General features: G+C 36.5%; 1 protein-coding gene across 1 annotated transcript in view; it reads left to right on the plus strand.

Moving 5' to 3' along the window:
* sema4gb (sema domain, immunoglobulin domain (Ig), transmembrane domain (TM) and short cytoplasmic domain, (semaphorin) 4Gb) overlaps window positions 1–22,566 on the plus strand; it is a 27,141-nt gene extending 4,575 nt beyond the window's left edge. Inside the window, exons 4-16 of the mRNA XM_079594569.1 lie at window positions 10,147–10,298; window positions 10,386–10,448; window positions 10,984–11,082; window positions 11,189–11,279; window positions 11,371–11,484; window positions 12,302–12,456; window positions 15,226–15,401; window positions 16,820–16,958; window positions 17,111–17,333; window positions 17,638–17,753; window positions 17,866–18,020; window positions 18,528–18,589; window positions 18,675–22,566. Coding sequence (XP_079450695.1) covers window positions 10,147–10,298; window positions 10,386–10,448; window positions 10,984–11,082; window positions 11,189–11,279; window positions 11,371–11,484; window positions 12,302–12,456; window positions 15,226–15,401; window positions 16,820–16,958; window positions 17,111–17,333; window positions 17,638–17,753; window positions 17,866–18,020; window positions 18,528–18,589; window positions 18,675–19,654 — 2,525 coding nt within the window. The 3' untranslated portion in view covers window positions 19,655–22,566. The remainder of the gene's footprint in view (window positions 1–10,146; window positions 10,299–10,385; window positions 10,449–10,983; window positions 11,083–11,188; window positions 11,280–11,370; window positions 11,485–12,301; window positions 12,457–15,225; window positions 15,402–16,819; window positions 16,959–17,110; window positions 17,334–17,637; window positions 17,754–17,865; window positions 18,021–18,527; window positions 18,590–18,674) is intronic.
* The last annotated feature ends 1,268 nt before the right edge of the window (window positions 22,567–23,834 follow it).

Raw genomic sequence — 23,834 nt, forward strand, 5'->3', positions numbered from 1 at the left:
AATTCCTCTTCTTGTCCCTCCAAATTCCAACTCATGAATTGAAATGGAGCCAATTTGAATTTTGATCCGATTCAATTACCTTGATATCAGATTTTAGTGTTACACTGTGCACTTGGGGGTTTAATAGCTTATTTTCTTATTAAATAATATTTGTTTAAATATTACACATTATGATACATTTTACTTTAGTTTCCATAGTCAATAAAAGTAGCTGGTGTGTTTTACTTCATTCATGGGCTGTGCTGAATGTGTTTGACATTGTTTTGCCTGTAGTGCTGGAGGCAATGTCAGTTCTCTGGATATAATTAAACGGCCCTTCTCACTTGTCCTGGCCAGTTTATGAGATTCACACAGCAGATGCTGTGAGAATGTAAAGTGAGGTTAGGTCACACTAACTCCTGTGAGGTTAGTTATCATGTTGTGTGTGTACATACCCAATTGTGAATGTATCTCATTTGCAGTATACAATGGGGTCAGTAAGATTTTTTTTATTTTTTATAAATTAATATTTGTATTCCGCAAGGATGCATTAAATTGATCAAAAGAGAACTTAGTGGTACAAAAAATATACATTTTATACAAATGCTGTTCTTTTGAATTTTCTATTCATCAAAGAATCCTGACAAAAAAATGTTTCACGGTTTCCACAAAAATACTAGGCAGCACAACATTTCAACATTGATAATAAGAATAAATGTTTCTTGAGTGCCACATTATATTAGAATGATTTCTGAAGGATCATGTGACACTGAAGACTGGAGAGTAATGATGCTGAAAATTTCATCATAGGAATACGTTACATTGTAAATATATTTAAATAGATCGATTAATCGCGATTATATCGCATAAAAAATAAAAGTTTGTGTTTAAATAATATATGTATGGGTACTGTGTATAATTATTTTGTATATATAAATACACACACATGCATGTATATATTTAAGAAAAATTTGTTATTTATATATAAAATATTTATATTTATATAATATAAATTATGTATAAATATAGACATGCAAATAGTTCTTAAATATATATATGCATATGTGTGTATTTATATATACAAAATAATTATACACCGTACACATACATATATTATTTAAACACAAACTTTTATTTTGGATGTGATTACTCGCGATTAATCGTTGCTCATCCCTAAGTAAGATGTCACAATATCACTGTTTTTACTGTATTTTTGGTGGCAAGACTGCAAATTAATACATTTTTTCATAAACATTACAAAATTATTCCAGAACTAAACTAAAACTATAGTGAATCCTGGAGGCATAGTGGTCATTACATACCAAAGATGTGTGGTTTACCAAAGAGGTCAGTAACTAACTAAAATGGTCTGTGTGGAAGAACTAAGAGGCATAGACAAGTCATTGATCAGCGATTGTGAGCCAGGCCCCATCAGCGAAGGGCCTTAATCTGATGCTCCTAAATCTATCACAGATTGTTGTATTTTTGCTTAATGATAAATGTGTATTTATCACCACAGACTCACACCATTGTTTAAGCCAATTTAGCTATTTCTGGCCAGTCGGGGTGCTTGAACAAACAGATTGATGTTTTGATAGTGCTCACAGGGCCAGTGTTCACATTTTTAGGTGGAATCAATCAGCCTAGGAATGACTTCTAGTTCTGAATATAAAGCCATTTTAAAATGATGTACGTCACTTTTTTACTTCATTGCATGTAAGATAATTGACTGACTTGTAAAATGATTGAGCATGCATGTTATGACATTTCATATCTTTACCTACTCAGCTACTGTACGTCACTTTTTTACTTCATTGCATGGAATATAATTGACATACTTATAAAATGATTGAGCATGTTATGACATCTTTCATACATCTTTACCCACTCAGCTACTTAAACAGAAGTGTTGCTAAAGATTGCTGCTTCATAATAGCTTATACAATCCATTTGTGCTGATAATTTATGCTCAGACACTGCAGATCTCGTTCGTGTAATTTTGTCTCCATTATTGTATTTTTCTCCTTGCCCTGGTTGACTCTAGTCCTTGACCTATATTTGGGCTCTCTTGGGATGAGAAGGAGAGCTAGAGCATACAGAGAGAGAAGGGAGAGTAGACATAAATGTAGGAGCATTATTTCTCTGCTAAATCAAACTTGTGTTTCACGGTATGTCTATACAGGGAGAACGTTAACATTTGTAATTAAAAAGCACATTTTGAGGGTTTAACAAAAGGTGCTAACTTGCTTTAATGGTTTTTGCTGTAGTGGTTTTGTGGTTTCGAGTACATTGAGTGTTTTCTTTTTATCTTCAGGTCATTGAGTTCATGGTTGTCTGGTTTTTGTAGTGCTCAGCAGACCTGAAGTAATGCTGAAATGAAATATGTATACATATGTAATTCGTCTGGGGTAGCAGGACAAGGGGAAAAGTGCATCTGGGGTCTTTAGAGATAAAGTCTATCTCTGATTTTGTGTGTCTATTGCATGTCTAAAGACCTTGAGATGTTATAATTTTTATAGAAATCATTTTATGGAAATGCTATGCGTGTGTATAAATATATCCTTATCCGGCCATCACAAGAGACATGGAAAAAGTAATGGAAATTCGTTGGTCAAAAGGTGTGGGTAGTTTCTGCTGAACGTCTGATAAAAAGAATCACAGTATGAGAGTTATCGTGTAAGGTCAGGAAGCTTGTGGAAAAGAGCTATATCTGTATTTACTGTTCAGCAAGAAAGGTAACATTTCTTGAAAACACTGAGGATCACAGAAAAGTGATTTGAAATACACATTTAATGTTCACTTTTTGTTTTCGACATGCTATAAGAGTAATAGCTCTCCTCTGAGACCAATAAAAAGGGAGTCTTGATAATCCAAACCCACAGAATCCAGCCCTCTGATGGAGGGGGTTTTATCTGCGTGGGGGTTGCTGTTGTCTTGGTGACAGGATTTGAGCAGTGGCATCTACTTCCTTCTTTTAGTACAGAAATAATATCAATAATAAATGCAGATTTGTTTACATTGCATTATGCTACAAATTATATCTTACATTATGCAAAAATGGTTGGGTGTGTGTCTCAGATTAATTGGATTGTTCTAGTAGAGGATTGCTTGGGTTTGTTTCCCCCCACATATGCTTCCTCAGCATTGAGGCCATTTTTAAAACCAGTTTTGATTTCCTCTCCAACCAAAAACTAAATTTCCTTGCCTAGAAACAATATTTAAAACCCATCAAATTATTTTTGTATTTTAAATTGTCATAAAATAACACAGCTATTTTTATTGTTCCTATATTTTTTAGGTGAGTTCTGTTTATTTGCATGCTAACACCAAATGACAATGTCAAGTTATTTTTAAAACTCATCTCGAGAGTCGAGACCCCTGCATTCTGTTATTATTGTCTTATTTTTGTATGTCTGTTGCATCTCACTTGGTAGCTCCGCCCACTGTGAAAGCTCATTGGTCCAGAATTCCAGATTGCCTGTGATTGACAGCATTTTCACTTTCAGCACAGACAGTAATCATTGGGAACTTGGTTCATGTTTGGGAACTTGGTTCATGTTTGGGAACTTGGTTCATGTTTGGTTTGGACTCTGAACTCTCAGTGGTTGCCACATGGTTGATGATCAGTTCAATGCCAAGAACTGGAACCAATCAATGACGATTATTGATTTTTGGGAAAGATGTTTATCAAAAGGTTGCTGGAGCAGAACTGAAGTTAGGTCACTTTAAATTATTTGAAGTGAAAAAACGATTAAATGTCAAGTTACATTTAATCAATTTTGTATAGTTAACCGTAAAGTTTTTAAAAAATATATAAAACTCAAATTTGTTTTAATTAATGTCAATTTAACAGCCTGTGCAAAATTTCTCCGGGCTCATATTACATGGTTTTGGTACATAATACAATGCAGATCTCTATTAGTGTGAGTGTGTGCATTATTAAAGCAGTATTTTGTGGTTCTGTGAGATGTGCTGCTAATGGGATTGAATATATTTTGTAAACCTGGTGAAGCTTGACCGTGGCTATTTAATGTTGATCACGTCTGCAGCTGACTGTTCTCACCCGGCAGTGTCAGTATTTGTTTAGTCAGAGCTTGCCCCCTAGCAAACACGATTCCGATTGGACGCATGACCACCACAGCTGCCCGCCCAAGTTTGGGACCAGGGTTGGCGTGAGTCAACAGTCAAGTCACACACAAGAAAATGCTATGAAAATAGATTGGTTTGTAGCATGAGGTGAGAGCTACAATACTTACCTCTTGTAGTGTGTCCTTGGGCAATTTACACAGCCACCCACACACATATGTCATATATTCATACTTGCATAAAGCGGCGGCTCGTCTGTAAGGGCAGTTGAGACAGAGCCCCACCAAAGTATTCATCCAAGACAAAGACTGAATATATAAATCAATAATTGTAAATGTGTTCAGCATTCTGCAACAAATATTTTTTGGATTTTTTTATACAGTTTTTAGTCGTAAAGTGAGCTGGATGTATTAAAATGGAGCTGAATGGCTTTGGCAGGCAGCATGTATTATGATACTAAGCAGGGCAGAGGGTGCCTGAAGCCCTGAGCCCTCCCGAGCTCTACAGCTCCCCACAATTTCCCAATGTAAATCTGTGGTGAAAAATGGAACTGCAGCACGCTCTAATTCAGACTCATTCCAGTCCAGACCAAGACAATTTCAATCTTTCTATGTGGAGTATCTTATTAAATTAATGAAAGTATAAATTCATTAGTTTAAACGTTCTCATGTGAATACCCTATATTTAGTTCTGTTGTGTTGGTTTTATGTTTGTTATTATGACAATAGCATTTTTTTTTCTCACTGGAATTCCTCCACAACTTGAAATATTCTAAAACAACATTCGGAAGCAATAAATACTACATTAAGTCAATACTAAGAAAGCATTCTATGCGTGTGTCGTGTGTATTTAATGGGGTAGTTCACCCAAAATGACATTTCTGTTATCATTTACCCACCTTCAAGTTGTTCCAAACCTGAATGAATTTCTTTCTTCTGCTAAACACAAAAGAAGATATGTGTAACAAAACAGTTCATGGGCCCCATTGACTTCCGTAGTATGGAAATAAAAATACTATGGAAGTCAATGGGGTTTGGAACAAACAGGTTTGGAGCAATCTAAAGGGTGAATAAATGATGACAGAATTTTCATTTTTGGGTGAACTATCCCTTTAAAAACCTGTCAGTCAACGTTAGAGTGCCACCCTCAGGCTGAATAACACAGCCTCTGCCAAAAGTGTGTCTGCATGTGTTAGAGATTAGAATAAAAAAACATACAAAATGTTTATTATAAACTACTGCCCTACCTAAATTTACGGTCAGGAGCCGCTACTGCTCAAATATTCTCTAATATAAGAAGATCATGCTCTTAATTCATACAGACACACACACCCTGTGTGCACAATTTGCATATTACAGGCTTGGCACAAGGTTTGTAGGGTTGAAAAACTTGGTTCCAGTACTATAGGGAATTGTAAACCACACACACACACACACACACACACACACACACACACACACACACACACACACACACACACACACACACACACACACACACACACACACACTGCTAGAACACAACAGGAGGCCTTGGGCGCTGTGTTGACTCTTCTCATGGATTTGTTCCCTCAGTGAAGCAGTATGTTTTTATAGACTAGTGCGGTAGGGCAGTTAGTGCACGAATCTAGCAGCCAACGGGCTATTTTTCATTAGACCCATGATGCGATAATGTTGTTATTCCATAACAGTTCCAAAAGAAAGTGTTGATTAAAAATTGTGATCATTGAGTGTTTCAAATAATTTGATGAAAATTTATTTAATTGACGCACATGTCATGTTATTGTAATTTCTTTTGTTAAGCCTATGTGTGAACCCTCTTCCTGGTCCCCTGATTTTAAACAGAAATAAATGCAAATAGCCTAAAAATAATTATCATAAATGTATTGTTTATTTAAGTGTTGAGATTTACACTATACAGAAATGTATAGTTAAAGAAATGTCTTAGCACAAAATAATGACAGCAATAGCAAGCTGTTATTGTCATGGACACAATATAATATTTGCTGCAATGTCATTCCAATGATTTATTTTTAGCTTTAAACAGGGACTTTAGAACTTCTGGACATTTTTTATTATTAATTATAATAAAATACCATCATAAATGTAATATCAGATTAAATATGAAACCCACTATAATGATAATAAAAGAGTATACATTTAGCATACATGTGCATAACAAAAAATGGAAATGAACAAAACCAAGTAATAATACAAGAAAACATAATACAAATAATGCTAAAACATTTGCTAGTTAAAAGACAAAGACAATTTTTCTTCCTTACTATCTTTTGGTAATGTGCTCCATAACTTGTATTTAACAAATAATAAAATAATTACTACAAGGCCATTTTTACTACTATTCTATCTTGCATTGATATGAGAAAAAAAGAGATCATGACGTCAAACGAGAGACATGAAAGTAACAGCCTGTACTGGTTTAGCAGTCATTATTATACAAAATTATTTGACTACTCAGTGCCACAATTGACAATTGAGACAAACGTGTCAGATGCACATAGCATAAGTGCTTTCTGATAATTACCAGGCATGTACGTCTCAATTAATTCTCTGTTGGCCTTCACTTTTCCCATAAATCCTGATATGTTGTTATTAAAGACTAAAGAGCAATATTGGTATGGCTGCGGATGTGTGTGTATGAGTGTCTGTGTGCGTAAATGGTCCAAGGACACACAATGTGCTTTGAGCTCAAAGGCTTTTGTGTGATCTTTCAGTTTATCAGCTCGGCACTCATCACTGTTACAGTCACTATCTTTCTCTATCTACACAATGAGACACAAGGATTAGCTACACACACAGAATGTCGTCACTTTGCCTGAGATCTTAAATCGTGTTTACATAACTTAATATTTTCTTTCCTGTTATGAGTAATATTAGCCTCTGGCCCTCCCACGCGCACAGCAACCCGTAGGTCTGTTCCGACCTTTCTTTGATTGACAGTTTAGATCCTCATGGCCTTGACTTTTAGGGTTATACTGCCAATCATTCTCGCACTAGCTCAAACACTAGACCAGTATCGCTTGTTTTGCTCTGTTAACAGCTAATAGTTAAAGTACTACTGACACAACTTGTGTCAGTAGTACTTTATAACTATTAGCTGTTAACAACACAACTCATAATGTGTATCTCTAAGCATTGTCATATGATCAACCAGTCAGTAACTTAACTGATGTAACTCTCAGATGTACTTGTTTGATTTTCTAAAAAGAACCGGATCACAAGAGTCATTCGTTAGGAAAGCGGACTACACTTGTATGTTTTTAATTCACTAAAAATAATTGTTTCACAAGAGGCATTTGTTCTGGAATTGTATTATGCATTTAATTCACTAAAATGAACCAGCTCACAAGAGACACTTGTTTGGGAATTGGACTACACTGGTTGGACTGTATGCTTTTGATTCACCAAAAATAACCGACTCACAAGAGTCATTTATTCTGGAATCGGACTACACCGTTTGCTCTGTTTGCTTTTAGTTCTTTAAAAAGAACTGCTTCATAAGAGTCATTCTCTCAGGAATTGGGATAAACTGGTTGCTCTGTATGCTTTTGATTCACCAAAAAAAAACGTCTCACAAGAGTCAATCATTCTGTAATCAGACTACACAGGTAGCACTTTATGCTTTTGAATCACTAAAAAAGAATCACTCGCTTGGTAATCAGACCACACTGGTTGTGCTGTTTGCTTTAAATTCACAAAAACAAACGGCTTCATAAGAGTCATTCGCTCAGGAATTGGGATAAACTTTGCTTTGTATGCTTTTCATAAACCAAAAAAATAATTAAGAGACTCATAAGAGGCATTCATTTGGGAATCGGACTACACTGGTTGCTCGGCATGCTTTTGGTTCACCAAAAAGAACAGAGTCATTTGTTCTATAACCGGAATACAGTGGTCAAACTTTCTGTTTTGTGTTGAAAATGCACTAGTGGTGTATTATAGTCTGTGCTTCATCCGCATCGGCAAAACAATGCAGGTGTGAGAACCATAAACGGAAATAGCTCTCAGTTTCCAACACTAATGAGGCTAAGATGTTCTAAATGTTTTAGTGTGTGTGATTGCTTACTGACTTGATTGGATGGACCAATTCATGATTTCTTCCACAGCGTTTAACACTTTTAAACTACAATTTAATAAAAAAAATATAATTATTTTTTTACTTGTCTCAAAAATATGATGGGGTACAAATCGCTTTCAAATTCTGATTCCAGATCCTTTATAGTCCATGCTTGGATGCGGGATATACTGTATATTGTTGCTGATGTAGACTTTAGCACCGTGTATGGGGGGGGCTGGGTGTTTTGAGTGGTAGGGGAAGGGCATTTGAGGGGTACGATGGTTGATATGTGGCCTAATACTGCCAAGTCTCATCAGTATAGCCCACCCGTCTCTCTGTATGGGGCATGAAATCCCAGCATGCAGTGTTGTAGACGGGCAAAACAAATCCTTTTCTCTTCAGAATGTGCTTGGGTTTACTTTATAGCCTTAATTTGAAGAAGCAGAACACCCAAATAAGTCAATGGTGTTTTAATATTTTATAGGGACACTTAATCATTGTAAATAAAAACAGAAAGTGCTTAATCCACTACTCTTTTACAACACCAATTTGCTTTCTCTTTCCCTCACTCTTTTTATTGTGCCAACATTTCTTTTTTACAGTGAAGTTAGATCTTAGATTAATGTGACTAGGCATGTGACGGTATGACATTTTCATGTTGCGACAATTGCTGAAGCTTTTATCACGCTATATGGTATTATATCATGAAATTGAAATAAGTTGCCAAAAAGTGTTGTCATACTATATCAGGTTTAATAACTTTTTTTCTTATAATGCATAAAGTAAACAAATGTTTTAAACAGTTTAAAGCACAAAAGAATTATAGGTAACACTTAACAATAAGGTCTCATCAGTTAACGTTAGTTAATATCCATTAAATAATACAGTTATAGCTTCTGATTTTAATAAGGTGTTTTTAAATGTTTAAATTAACTAAAATTAATAAATGCTTTAAAAGTATTTTTCATTGTCAGTTTATGTTAAAGGGATAGGCTAGTTCACCCAAAAATATCTCGGTAGTAGGAAAAAAAAAATACTATGGTAGTCAATGGGGCCCGAGATCTGCTTGGTTACAAATATTCTCCCAAAAATCTTCCTTTGTGTACAGAAGAACTAAGATATTTATACAGGTTTGGAACAACTTGAGGGGGGAGTAAATGATAACAGAATTTTCATTTTTGGGTGAACTAGCTTTTTCAAACTTCATTAAAACTGGAACTAACGACGCGTTCGAACCAGACTGGGTATAGCTATGTAAAATATGTGAAAAATAATGTGTTTTTTGAACAATCAAGCATATTCAAGTATACACCCAAAATACAAAATCAAGACTTTGTAAAAGGGCATAATAAGACCCCTTTAAATACTGTTCAGAAATAGAAAGTAGCACAGCTGGTTTGTTTATTGGGGTTTATGGGTTTATCTGCTGTTGCATTTTCATTCATCGTCTTTTTCACTCGTTCCTTTCTTCTCATCCGTATTGAGCTTCTTTACACCAGAGTGTATACTGCGTACAGTATACTGCGTACACTACAGCATACTGCGGAGTTGAGCATTTTAACTAGTTGATGGGAAAAAATATTCTTAAAATGCATTGGAAACAATCTGAATAATTCATAATGAATAATTATTCACTGTGTTTTGAAGTGCCCACGATAACAATATCGTGCATGTTTATTATTATTATTAGTGATATATCGCATTACTGTGTACTACCGGCACATGTCTAAATGTGAAATAGTTTTGCCACATTAATGCAAATCATGACATATTCTCTTGCTCCTCTTCTTCTCTCACCCACAAAGATTTGTTTCATTATTCTATTTTCATGGTCATTTTTTCTTTGTTGCCTTTCAGTTTATTCATAGTTTATGTTGAGAATTCAACTCTCCATCCATTAATTTCAGTTAAAAAGTTTTCTCTAAAGAGTCTCTATGCTGTTGACACAATTTAGTCATGTTTGTCCCTGTTTTTCTAACTGGGTCTCTCTCTCTGTGTTTGCAGGGCTGCTGGGTTGTAATCATTTCCATGGAGCTGCAGTGAACTACAGCTCTCTGTTACTGGAGGATGGGCCTGGGTTGCTGTATGTTGGGGCCAGAGAGGCCATTTACAAACTGGACACCGCCAACATCTCTGACACCAATATCTCTTTTTCGGTGAGTTCTGTCTCCGTCACATTAAGTTGTGCTCCATGTTTCATGCACCTGGGGTCCTGATAGTTGTTGTCCATATCTGTATAACAGCTGGAATGGGCAGCATCTGCTGAACAGAAGAGGCAGTGCCTGAGCAAAGGAAAGAACAATCAGGTATTGCCATTCTTGATGTGTAGAATATCCTCCCATAGCTCAACTCAAGTTATGTGCTGATTCCCAGGGAACACACACAGGTAAAATGTAATGTTTGAGTTTCTTCCAAATGTATACAGTATAAAAATATATACTTTTTTTGTGATATACAGATATAAGCGTGTCGGAAACCACGCATCACATGTTCAAAAGTTGAGTGTTAATCCTTGTGTGCAGACAAAACTAAACAAGATGCACATTGATTTTCATGACAAAGTCCAAATTAATGGTGGTTCGGATGTAAAGAAGCGGGTGGCATTGATATAATAAAAAAATGCTGTTTAAGAATGTAAGCTGGAATGTAAGAGTTTTGCCCACAAAATATTTTTTATTGTAGTATTTCATTGACATTATAGTATTATTGAAATACAATTATTTCATTAATATTTTAAATTAGTTTTTATTTGTATACGTCTGCCTATGGTACTGCATAATGTACCTGTATTCTTAGAAAATTGTTTGTTTTTACAATAATTTCTTGCTTGTTCCGTCAAAGACTGAATGCTACAATCACGTGCGATTCCTGGACAGATACAACGACACTCACCTGTACACCTGCGGGACGCATGCCTTCAGACCACGCTGTGCTTACATAGTGAGATGTTTACTGCTCTCATTCTGTCCGTCATATTGCAAAGGAATTATTATTGTAAATGTTTTATGTTCTGTTATAAGACAGCAAATCTCCCTGTTTTTGACAGGACGTGGCACGCTTCACCTTTGTGCGTTTTGAGGAGGGAAAGGAGAAATGTCCTTATGACCCTACAAAGAGCTACACTGGATTTATAATAGGTACATCATTTGGATTCATAACCTTATTTCATAACGTTGCATGTTTCTTCTTCTGTTGTTTCTTTCAGTTGACTATAATTTGCCTTTACAGATGGTGAGATGTACTCTGCATCTCAGTATGAGTTTCGTGACATCCCTGATATACGACGCAACTTTCCTTTCCCAAATTTGCGGACAGACGATTCTCCAACAAGATGGCTGCTGGGTTAGTTGAAATTTTTTTTTACATGGAGATTTTCTTACCCTGTGTAATTTTAGATCGGGCTATTTTCGCTTTGGGTATGGGCATTTAGGGTTTAGTGACTAGGATTAGGTTTCGGGGTTGGGAAGGTCTTTTAAATTAGTTTCCGCTTAGGGTTTATTGGGTAGAATTAGGGTTTAGTGAGAAACTAATTGAAATTTATTGTATTATTTAACGAAAATCCTGACCTTTACCGCTGGTCTTCTGTGCACGACTACCCAACTTCCGCGTTCGTGAGACTCCATTAGCACTGCAGTTTACTCCGTATCACCCAGAACAAGCACACAAGTTATGAAAAATAAAGACTAATAAAAATGCGACATCAAATAAAGCGCCTATAAATCCCAAAATATCATTAGTGTATTTTCTTTGGGTCAAATATCTCCAGACCGGATCTCCGGTTGTAAGATGACAGTCAGGGTGACATTTGACAGAGGTCAAATACAATGGATAAATTCCCCTCAGAGAAGAAAGTACATGGATTGTACTTGCCCTATAATGGAAAAAGAAACTCACTGTATCATCTGCCAGAATCAAAAAGTCTTATTGCTTAGAGAGAAAGCATCACCAATAATTCAATATTTTTAGGCAAATATTTTCTATTAAATAAAAAAAGTTAGAAATATGATTAAAAGGAACAGTAGATCCCAAAAGATTCACTATTTTTTAATCAATAAAGACTGTACTTTGAAACTTCTCACTGAAACAATAAGATCTGTAAGGCTCATAATTGGTCCATTGTGGTGTGGGCAGCAGCTAATGCTGATGTTTTTTCTCGTAGAGTCGGATTTTGTCGGCTCAGCTTTACTCCGAGAGAGCATCAACAGCTCCATCGGGGATGATGACAAACTCTACTTCTTCTTCACGGAGAGGAACACAGAACCGACGGCTTACTCCAGCCAGACCAAAGTGGCCAGGGTGGCCCGTGTGTGTAAAGTAAGAGCTGGGTTCGGGATTTATCTTGAGTTGAGCTTAACTGTTGATCTGTGTGTTCAAATCTGGTTTTAAAACTTACATTAACAAAACATTTTCACTCCCATGTACAGACTTCTAAGTACAGTCCATGACAGCGCCAGCCTGACCTCATCTCTCCACACGTTTCTGGAGGTTCTATGGCTTTGCTACTGTTGCCGGGCAGATAAAGCCCCACTACCCAAACTATCTCTCTCACTCGCTTGCTTTCTCCCACACATGCTCTCCCACCTGCATTATTCTCATCTCATTTAGCATCTTCATTGAGCTTGGATAAACCGCCCAACAGTTTCCCCTCACTGTTATATCTTCATTTATTTCACGCCTGCATTCACTCTGCAGCTAACACCTCACAGCTCTGGGAAGCAGGTCAGGTCCCTTACTGTTTGACTTACTGAGTTAGGAGGGAAAGAAGCTCCAGTCCAAAGTAGGCCACACTACACACACACACACACACACACACACACACACACACGCTCATACGCACGATTAAACATGTACTTGTACACATACATGTTTATACACTACTGTTCAAAAGTTTGAGGTCGGAAATATTTTTTAAATATTTTTGAAAGTCTCTTATGCTCACCAAACTGCATTCATTTGATCACAAATACAGTAAAAAATAATAATATGAATATTGTGAAATATTATTACAATTCAAAATAACTGTTTTCTATTTACTAGTGTAATTTATTTCTGTGATGCAAAGCTGAATTTTAAGCATCATTCCTCCTGTCTTCAGTGTCACATGATCCTTCAGGAATCATTCTAATTTGCTGATTTGCTGCTCAAGAAACATTTCTTATTATTATCGACGTTGAAAACAGTTGTGCTGTTTAACATTTTTGTGGAAACCGTGATACATTTTTTCAGGATTCTTTGATGAATAGAAAGTTCAAAAGAACAGCATTTACTTAAAATAAAAATATTTTGTAACATTATACATGTCTTTACTGTCACTTTTACTGTTACTGAATAAAAGTATAATTTTTGTTTTTAAGTCTTACTGACCCCAAACTTTTAAACGGTATTTTATAAGAATATTCAAGATAACTTATTCAAAATGTTTTAGTAACTAGTTCCACAGTCTTTAAGTTAAGCAATATTCACGTTCTTACTCTAAACTTTAAATAGATGGGTTACTTTGAATAGATGCCTTACTTAAGACTTTAAAAAGATTGGGTTAAATACACAATAAGATGGATGTTGTTCAAAATTAGTCAAATTTGTCTTCTAAGTGTAGACAACTCTACTTATTAAACTATAAAAAAATCTTGTTGCGTTCAGTGGGTGAGAAATAATTTTAATTAAGCAGGGTCTAAGTTTACCAAGGGGACCACTAATCACCCTAACAGTGATTTTGCACAAAACAACAATACATGTTCATCAAAAGCACTAATTACTACTGCAACCTCTATTAATACTAAGTAGTGTCACCATGCTTTGAAAAAAAATACCACATTAAAATGTTAATTCACAAGGGATTATGGATGTTTCATCAGCCACAACCCACAGTAGCAGATACATGAAGTTTAAAGTGCTTAACCAGAGAAAATTAATATTTGCTGAAATACATGTCCACAATAGCACTTATGCATAAGATACCCTATAGTAAACGTTGCGTTACAGTGATTATACATCATAAATGCATTCCATATTAATTAAGAAAATATTTCCCTCCAAATTAACAAGCCATGCCTTTCTGTGATAATGGCAATAACGAGCAGGGGAACTATTCTGCTATTGGTGATCAAACTGAGCATGCTCAGGCGCCTTCATAAGCAAACTTAACGTTGTACATTTCTTTCTATTGTTTCTCTACATTTCAACTACAATTTAGTTTGTATACCAAATTGGAAGTTGAATTTTTTCTAGAGGGAGTGTACACAACTCCATTAGATGTAAAAAGAATAAAAGTCAAACATTTCAAAACCATGACTGTATTACTGTTTATTTGGATCTTAGGGGAAAAGGCTATTTTCAGTGACACAAATATCTGATACTTGTATCATGTATCATGCGACAGCATTGCTGATAGCTTTTATTATGGAGAAACCATACAAAAGTATACATTTTCTTTTCCTCTATGCCATTTATTTGAGCCATCTCAGTTCTGGTCTTTCTTCTTCTTGAATGAATGTGAACTGACACCACAATTAGCCTGAAGATCCTCGTGTTACTACTAGAGCCTGATGTAGCCTGTTTCTGAGCAGAATGCTGTTAGCACATTCAGGACAGCTTTTTGTACCTACAACTGTGTCATTTCAAACTAAATGTTTAATTCAGGAGTTTAACATTGCAGATCTTGGTGCATTTGACTGTGAACTACTCTCAAGGGTATTTGTGAATAATACAAAAAGCCATGGGCTAGGTTGGTAGAAATCTAGAAAAGATTATGAAAATACAATTTTCCCATTTCAATGTACCTCTGATTTGACATTTGCAGTGTGATGCAGAGCTACATAATCATCATTTGTCATTTAAACTCAATTGTCACATCCAATTAGATTGTAAGATGGGGTGATATTATGTTTGTTATTTGTTAATATTTTTACAGCTACTTTAGTGACTCATGCCCCTGAGGAAACTGTCTTCAAAGAACTACAGACTACTCATAATACATATGTATATTGTGTCATTCCTACTGCTCTGTTGAGTTAATAAAAATGAGCAATACGTTTGTGTCATTTATGATTTTCATATCAGTTGTTTTTTGTTTCTCGTTCACAGGGGGACATTGGAGGGCAGAGGACTCTTCAGAGGAAGTGGACGTCCTTTCTCAAGGCCAGGCTGGTGTGCGCCATCCCTGATTATGAGCTTCAATTCAACGTCCTGCGCAGCGTTTTTGTCGTTGAGGGAAGCAACGTACACGACAGCGTCTTCTATGGCATTTTTGGACTTGAGTGGTGAGAAAATTCACTTAGACAGAATGTAAGATTTGAAGTAGCAAACTAAAAAAAAAAAAAAAAAGGATGTAGAATTGTAAAACGCAAGGAAATACAATTTAAAATAAATTGTTCACATGCAATTTTATATAAGATAGATAGATGGGTGACAAATTCTACTCAATTGTATGCATTTCGTAGTTTCAACTTGTTTTTCATCCGTAACTTTGGCACCACATTGATTTTATATCAAATGTAAGACTGCAGTTAAACATAAGCCTTCAGTTTTAAAGGGTTGAAATGTTTTAGTCTGTGTGAGGAGTGCTGCAGTCTCATTAAATGTGATTTGAACAGAAGCAGCATTAATCTTCTAGCATGTGACCCTGTTATCTTCATTCTCAGAGTTTTTTTGACTTAAGGATTTTAGCAAGAGAGCCCATCTCTAAATATTCCCATGTGCTTTCCTCGCTATAGCAAGGATATTCACAATAGGACACAGGGCACTGGGCCAGTATTTCAATTGGCAGAATCGAAAGAGAGAGAGAGAGAGTGTATGCAGACAGAGACATGCTATATTAAATTGTCCTTTAAATGTCCACAGACTAGTTGGGGACAAAATTCTCCCATCACACCCATTTCCAGGTAGTAAACAGGACAGAGCAGTGAGTGGCAACCCTTTATCGTCCTAAAAGGATTAATAACATCAGTATTTCATTTTGAGGCTTTCTAGTATTATGTCCCACAGGTGGACAAAATCGCAACGGGTTTGTTTCTGTCCTTCTGCCTTTCTCCATAAAGCTGCAGGTTCAAGTCATTTGTAATTTTAGACAACACTGCTAGAAAAATGACAGGGCAATTCCTTCTTCATCTTTTACACACAAACAACTTAGTAAATAATTCACAAAATTTGCCCAACATCATTTAGAATGGGTCTTTCACCAATGTTTGCAATGATGGTGTCACTGGTAATCCACAAATCCTTCAAAGATTATAAATGCTGTGGAAAATATATTTACATTAAAATTACATGCTGTGATCAGTAAATTATTACACAAATCTGATGTATAAAATGTTAGAAAGAATATTGAAAATATATTTTTTTCTTACTATAATTTCCTTATTCGGGGATAATATAAGCACTTTAATAAATATATAAGCTTCACTTGGTTTTAACTCTTCGGAATGCCTTGCCCCATAGACTTGCATTATAAGTGTATGACTGTAAATATGATTTTTATAAATGAGGCACAAATCAAAATGATTGTCTCTGGTAATTTACATTTATACATTCAGCAGATGCTTTTAGTTTTATCCAAAGTGACTTACAAATGAGGAATACAATAAGTGATTCTTAAGCAGTAAGATGAGCAGTTGACCGATTCGCATTAAACCAAAATTACTTCAATCTCTCCCTCTTTCTTACTCTTTCTCATTGCCAGGAGAAATGTTAAGATGTCTGCAGTGTGTCAGTATTCACTCAGAGATGTCCAGACAGCTTTTGATGGGCCTTACATGGAACTACAGGACTCCAAATGGAGGGAGTACACTGGGAAAGTTCCGGATCCGAGGCCTGGCTCGGTGAGATGCACTAAATCAAAATAGTCCCATAAACTGCCCCCTTCTAGTATACTAGTTATACTAAATCAGTAGGACAGCTCTTTGGGTATATTGGAACACTTGTATCACTCTTATGTGAAATGTTATATAACAGTGCCCTTCTTTCGCTTTAGTGTATAACTGATCAGCATCGTGCCCTGCTCCTAAATTCCTCCCGGGATCTCCCCGACAACACACTGAATTTTGCTCGGAGACACCCTTTAATGTCTAAACAAATCCAGCCAGTGGGAGGACATCCTCTGTTGCTCCAGAGGAGCGCGGACTACACCAAGATCGCTGTACAACAGGTTGTGGGTTTGGATGGACTCATCTATGACATGCTCTTTATTGGAACAGGTGCCTAAGGGTTGATTTTTTATTATTATTGTTTTATTGTTGTGATATCAAGATTAAAAACGTTATTTTGATTTTGATATTAAGATTATCAAAGTTTGAGGTTGGTAAGATTTTTTTAATGTTTTTGAAAGGAGTCTCTTATGTTCACCGATGCATTTATGAAATGTATATATTTTTTTGTCTTTGCTGTCATGCTTGCTGAATAAAAACATTATTTATTTATTAAAACTAAATCTTACTGACCCCAAAACTCTGAAGGGTAGTGTATATTTGATTGACAGTTGTTTTGTGTGCTTCTTTCCAGATGAGGGCTGGATGCACAGGGCTGTAAAGATCAGAGACCGTGTGCATATCATTGAGGAGCTTCAGTTGTTCGAGGAGAAACAGCCAATCAATAACATGGTGATATCACAAAAACAGGTAGCCCGTTATACACCTAGCAACTGTTAAAAACCAGCATTAAATCCAAGCGTACAATACAAACACTTGTGTATCCCCCCAAAATCTCAGGATGTGCACTTTTGTTCAACAGAACAGTATCTATGTGAGCGCCCCCTCTGGACTGGTGCAAGTACCCCTGTCATCCTGTGAGCGCTACACATCCTGTTATGATTGTGTGTTTGCACGAGATCCACTCTGTGGTTGGGATGGAAGAACATGTGCTGAGATAACATCTTACGCTAACAGGTAAAGGCAGACATCTTGTGTTTTCAATAACACAATGTATTTTGCATTATTTTTATAAAAATATTTTTCTTTGTGAAAATGGATTTCGCTGTTATTGTGTTGCATATGTATGATAAACATTGCAGGTCATCCATCTCTTAATAAAAATTTTATTTGAGTCACATATGAGGAATATTTAGAAATAAGCAACTCTGGGTGTCTCAGATAAACCTCTGATGGTAAATTTTCCTCTAACGTAAAAGTTTTTAGAAGACGTGCATCAGCGAGGGTCAGATTATTGTTCTTACAATGTGATTTAAACCATGTAATGTTACAGTTCCTAATAAGTTACCAGCCAACTGGGGAGGAACTTGTTTTCTTTTCTGGCTAAAACCAATTTTAACTCCCATTTGGCTCTTGGGAAGTGTTCATTTTTGGACCCAGTGTCCAAAACACATTTACAGTATGTTCTGCATGCTTCGATTAATGGCTTTAATAAGTGCAACTGTGAATATGTTTTTTTTGTAGATCCAGTCTCGTCCAGGACGTCCAGATGGGAAGCAGAGGCTGTACTAATATTACAAATGATGGTGTGTTTGCATGGGAATTATTTCTGAGCAGCCTAGTCAGGTGACATTTAAGAATAGAGTAATAATGTATCTTACGTTTTGCCAGGTTTCGTCATGCACCGGACACGTGCAGTGATGGCCGGGGATGATGTGCTGTTACAGTGTGATATTCGTTCTAACCTGGCCACCCCTTACTGGACGCTGAACGGTCAGCAGCTGCAGGGTTACGGCGTAGAATTTGGCTACCGCACGGGCAACGACGGCCTCCTCATCATCGGCGCTCAGAACCAGCAAAGTGGACACTACCGCTGTTACGCAGTGGAGAACGGCGTCTGGGTTCCCGTTCGCAGTTACGTGGTTAGAGTGCAACCCGTTCTGCCTCCTGCATCACATCTCTCAGGAAGCCCGACAGCTCTACCTGAAAGTTTCTTCACCACCAAAACTGTGCCAACTCCGAGTCCTTCCAGTGGTCCTGTTGAGCAGATCCTGTCACCCCCACCGGCCCAGTTGCCTTCTGGGCCGGAGTTCCAGACCTACAGGCACATGGAGGCCATGTATATCTCTCTGGTGGCTGTACTCGGCGGACTTTGTCTGGTACTAACGGTGGTCCTGCTGTACGTTAGCTTCTGTGCACACAACTCTCCCAATGCCAGGAAGTACTCCCAGCAAGCTCTGTCTATAACCTCGGCAAGCGAAAGAAAGAGGAGCTCGCACTTTGAGCTCAAAACCATCTCCAGCCACTGCAATGGCCGAATGGAGGGGCGTAGCAGAGCAACGTCAAGAGACGGAGAGTTTCTACAGATCATTCAAATGGACATCCAGACCACGCCGAGTGAGGAGCCTCCGCCCGCGCCACCACTTCCTATGCCACCGCCCCTGCCCGCCTCGGAATACGCCAACGGACTGTCGGCCACGTTGCCCAGTGTGCTGAGAAAGATGAACGGGAACAGCTATGTGCTCTTGGGGCAATCGGACTCAGAAATGACGTCTCCACTTTACCACTCCTTCACCGAGGAGCTCAACAGGATTCTAGAAAAGAGGAAACACACACAGTTGGACATCCAACCAGATGAGAGCTCGGTGTAGCATGATCTCACACCATTACTATATCGCCTCTTGTGGTGTGGAGGCTTACATTTTGTATAAGACTTAAGAGAACTGCGTTGTGAAGGTCTTCATAGTATCTCCGATATACAACTTCAACTTATTTGGCTTGGCGCCTTTGTGAATCCTCTCATGATTTATTTGAAAATTTGTTAGTGAAAATATTTCTGAGTTTGGTCAACTTTACTTTTGGCCAATATTTACTTCTGTCAACTGTAGCTAAAGACTCCTAGACTGTGAACTTTGGAGTGTAAAAAACACAAAATGAGCTTCAATCAAGAACACGCAAGACTGAGTTTAGTTAAGTTTCATTTTAAAGGAGAATTAAGAGACTTCAAAACACTGTCCAAAGACTTTCTCAGCAAAGCAATGCATATTTGTACATAATCAACGTGGTATTATTGCTTAAATGCAGACGTTTACAGATTTTTGTTTTGTTTTTGCCTAATTGCACCTGATGTAAATAATAATCATTTTAATATCAAAGAACTAATAGTCACAGCATTTTCAAAACTACTTTGCTCAATCATTGAAAATTCAGAAGGAGTTTGGGTTTTGAGACTATTGGCAACAATTCATGGGTGTGAGGGCACATGTTCTTGAGCTTTGGACTTTTTAACAACACAATTTCACACTAGATTGCAGTCAGACTGCAGGAGCAGCGAGTGTTAGCACATGCATCATTGACATCTGCAGATACAGAGGTGGTCATTTTCAGATCCACTCAGCTGTAGAACTCAACGCCTCTTTCATGGATGAGTTGTGCTTTTCTTTGGCAGTGTGTCAGATGGAGTGAATGGATTTCAGAATGGAAGAATTACTGTCTGATACGTGATTTCCCTGTCAAATGCTGTCCAGCTTTGAGAGCATATGCTTTTTAACGTTTAAATGAAGCAAGAGATGCCTACACAAGAAATGCCAGGACCTTTAAAGTGTATTGGAAGATAATGAGTTTGCATTAAGTTCATTTACTGCATTAATCTTGATCAAATGTGCCTGGTTAATTCTGTGCTTTAAACTCCAGACATAAATGTTTTTCTCTTTGGGCTGTCAATTTAATGATGTAATTTAGAATAATTAATTGAAAAAAATCTGATACATTATCATTCAAAAGTTTGGTCTCAGTCATTTTTGAAAGAAGTCTCTTAGGCTCATCAAGGCTGCATTTATTTGATACAGTAAATACAGTAAAAACAGGATACAATTTAAAATAAACATATTTTAATTTATTCCTGTGATGGCTAATCAGAATTTTTATCCGCGTCATTCCTCCAAGTCTTGGCATGATCCTTCAGAAATCATTCTAATATGATCTGCTGCTCAGGAAACACTTATTATTATACATTTTGAAAATAGTTGTATTGCCTACTATTTTTGCGGGAACCATGATACATTTTTTCAGGATTCTTTGATGAATAGAAAATTCAAAAGAACAGCATCGATTTGAAATATGATTTTTTCTAACAACGTTAAAAGTAATTTCGATCAATTTAACGAGTCCTTGCTGAATAAAAGTATTAGTTTCTCTTATAAAAGTATAAACAACTCTTACTGACCCCAAACCTTTAAACAGTTGTTAATATTAATGAAAATTTTAGCAATTAATTATGCCACCTGACCAAACATTAAAAAAAAAACTATAATGACTATAATGACTGAACTATTTCATTTGGGAGCAACTGTAAGTAATTGAGATTCATTTGATTCAGTTTATCATAATTCATTTAATTAAATTTAAATTGACAGGCCTAAAATCCATAAAGCTGTGTATTTTATGTCTGCCGTGTGTATTGTGACCCTGGTTTTGAGCTGGTTTGTAAACAGTGTTACACCGAGATGTTGAGTCAGCTCTTGTCATCTCTCCCTAGTGGCTTTCCCAGCTCGTGCTGCTCGTTTGTCTGTTGCTGACAGGAACAGCGCTGCTTTACAAGGACTCCATCAAGATGCAGAGAGAGCAGTGGTGTCTTGTCTTAAGACAGCAGAAAGCGGAGGAAGAGACTCATGATGTGCTTGTTTTGGCCAGAAGTCATGATGCTAACATGAGTGCCGTCACACTGACTCAATGTGCTTCAGCTTGTCTCTTGTTCACCATCTCTCACTTTCCCTTCTCATTTAGATGTTATGTTGTATCCCCAAACTTCAACCACTTGTCTGATCTACGTAACATTTTTTAATCAGTCTTCGTTTAATCTAATTTCTGTTGCTTGTATGAGTGTCAGTATGTTGATACATCAAAAATGCATTTCACTGATATAAATACATTATACAAGTGAATATAAAACAAATTTTATTGGGTGTCTGGTAGTGCTGTCTAATCGATTAATCGCATCCAACAAAAGTTTTAGTTTATAATATAGGTATCTATAGGTATCACACTTTATGTGTGTGTACACGCATCCATACATCCATATATGTATGCATACATATATCTAAATATGTGTGTGTATATATATATACACATACACAAACATTATATAAACAAATTATTTTATGTTATATGCGATTAATCGATTTGACAGCACTAGTTTCTGGGTAAAACAGGGTATTTACACTATTGTTCAAAGGTCATTAATTTATTTTTTTTAAAGAAATTAATACTTTTATTCAGCATAGAGTCCAAGGACGAATCCTTAAATATGTCACAGTCTCCACAAAAAAATATTAAGCAGTACATGTTTCTTGAGCATCAAATCAGCATATTATAATGATTTCTGAAGGATCATGTGACACTGAAGACTGGTAATGATGCTGAAAATTCAGCTTTGACTTCACAGGAATAAATTACATTTTAGAATATATTCATATAGACAACCGTTATTTTAAATTGTAATAACTATTTTTACTGTATTTTTGATCAAATAAATGCAACTTTTGTGAGCACAATATGCATAAAAGCATTAGGGACATGACATCAGATGAAAAGGTGAAGTTATATTTTAGTAAGAGATTACGAAGATAAACTTTTTTTCTTTGGAATAGCGTGCACTGATGAATTGTTCACAGTATTAACATGTATTTAAGTGCTGTATGCCTATGGTGTACTTCTAGTCATAAACTGTGATTCATCATAATTTAAATATTAGAGGTTTGCTGTCATTGTGTTTGTGAATATCCACTGCCTTCCCTATAATCGCACAAAACCTTTTGCACTTAATATTTTCCCAAAGTTTTTGCTGTGCTTACATGTCAGTCACGGTGTGTATTCGGGTACATATTGTTTCAATATTTTAGAGCTTATTCTTACAAAACGATATCTTATGTTTACATCCTATTAAAGCATTTATTATCATTGTTACTGCTTCTGTATCTTGTGCGACCCAAAGGTTGAAGATCATTCTGCATGCAAGAAAGAAACCTCTGACCAAGTGTCACATTAGGAGATTTTAACCAGATCCCCCAGATTTGTATCAGGCATGTTGGTATGTCCCCAATGTATCGGTTACTTAGCAACACAGCTCTTAATTTAGAACTTTCTTTAATCCACATAATAGGTCAAGCTAGTTTTCACTGGGGAGAAAAGATGTGATCAGAGCACTAGTCTCATCTGGTTGTAATAAATGGGACATAATAAATATACTTCTCTCTTGTGAACTGAATCATTAAAACATGGCTTGCATTGATTAGATGCCCAGCCTCAGGCTATCTTTCTATAGGTTACTACCCAGCAACCAGTTCGTCTCTGTTGTTCTACCTTGCTGTTCAAGCGGCAGGAAAAAAAAACAACTAAGCCTAAAGAAGTCATATTGTGTTCTTAATGTCTTCCGTAGTGTTCACATTTTGTTAACAGAGTTTACCGTGCTGTTTTAAAAAAAAAAGCCAGAATTTAATACTGATTACAGCCAACATATTCTAATGTTCCCACCCCCAACATGATCAACGTCTGTGGCATACTGCGTTTATTGCTTTTTTGCCAGTAATACGTGGGAGTGAGAAAAGCTTTTCTCCCATGCGCTCAAGCTCTGTGTCGCTGTCACTGTACCAGAGGTTCAATTTTTTGTTTCTGAATTCAGGCAAACATTAGTGATGAAAGCCAAAATATGAAATGTCATGGATGTATATTTACTATTTTTGGAGCCATTAGACAGGAATGTGTTGGTAGAAAGACAGGCTACATTTCTAGTTTAAACATTATTTGTTCTTCAGATATTCCTTTTTCCAATTA

Source organism: Phoxinus phoxinus, assembly GCF_949152265.1.
Source record: "Phoxinus phoxinus genome assembly, chromosome: 21".
Taxonomy (NCBI): Eukaryota; Metazoa; Chordata; class Actinopteri; order Cypriniformes; family Leuciscidae; genus Phoxinus; species Phoxinus phoxinus.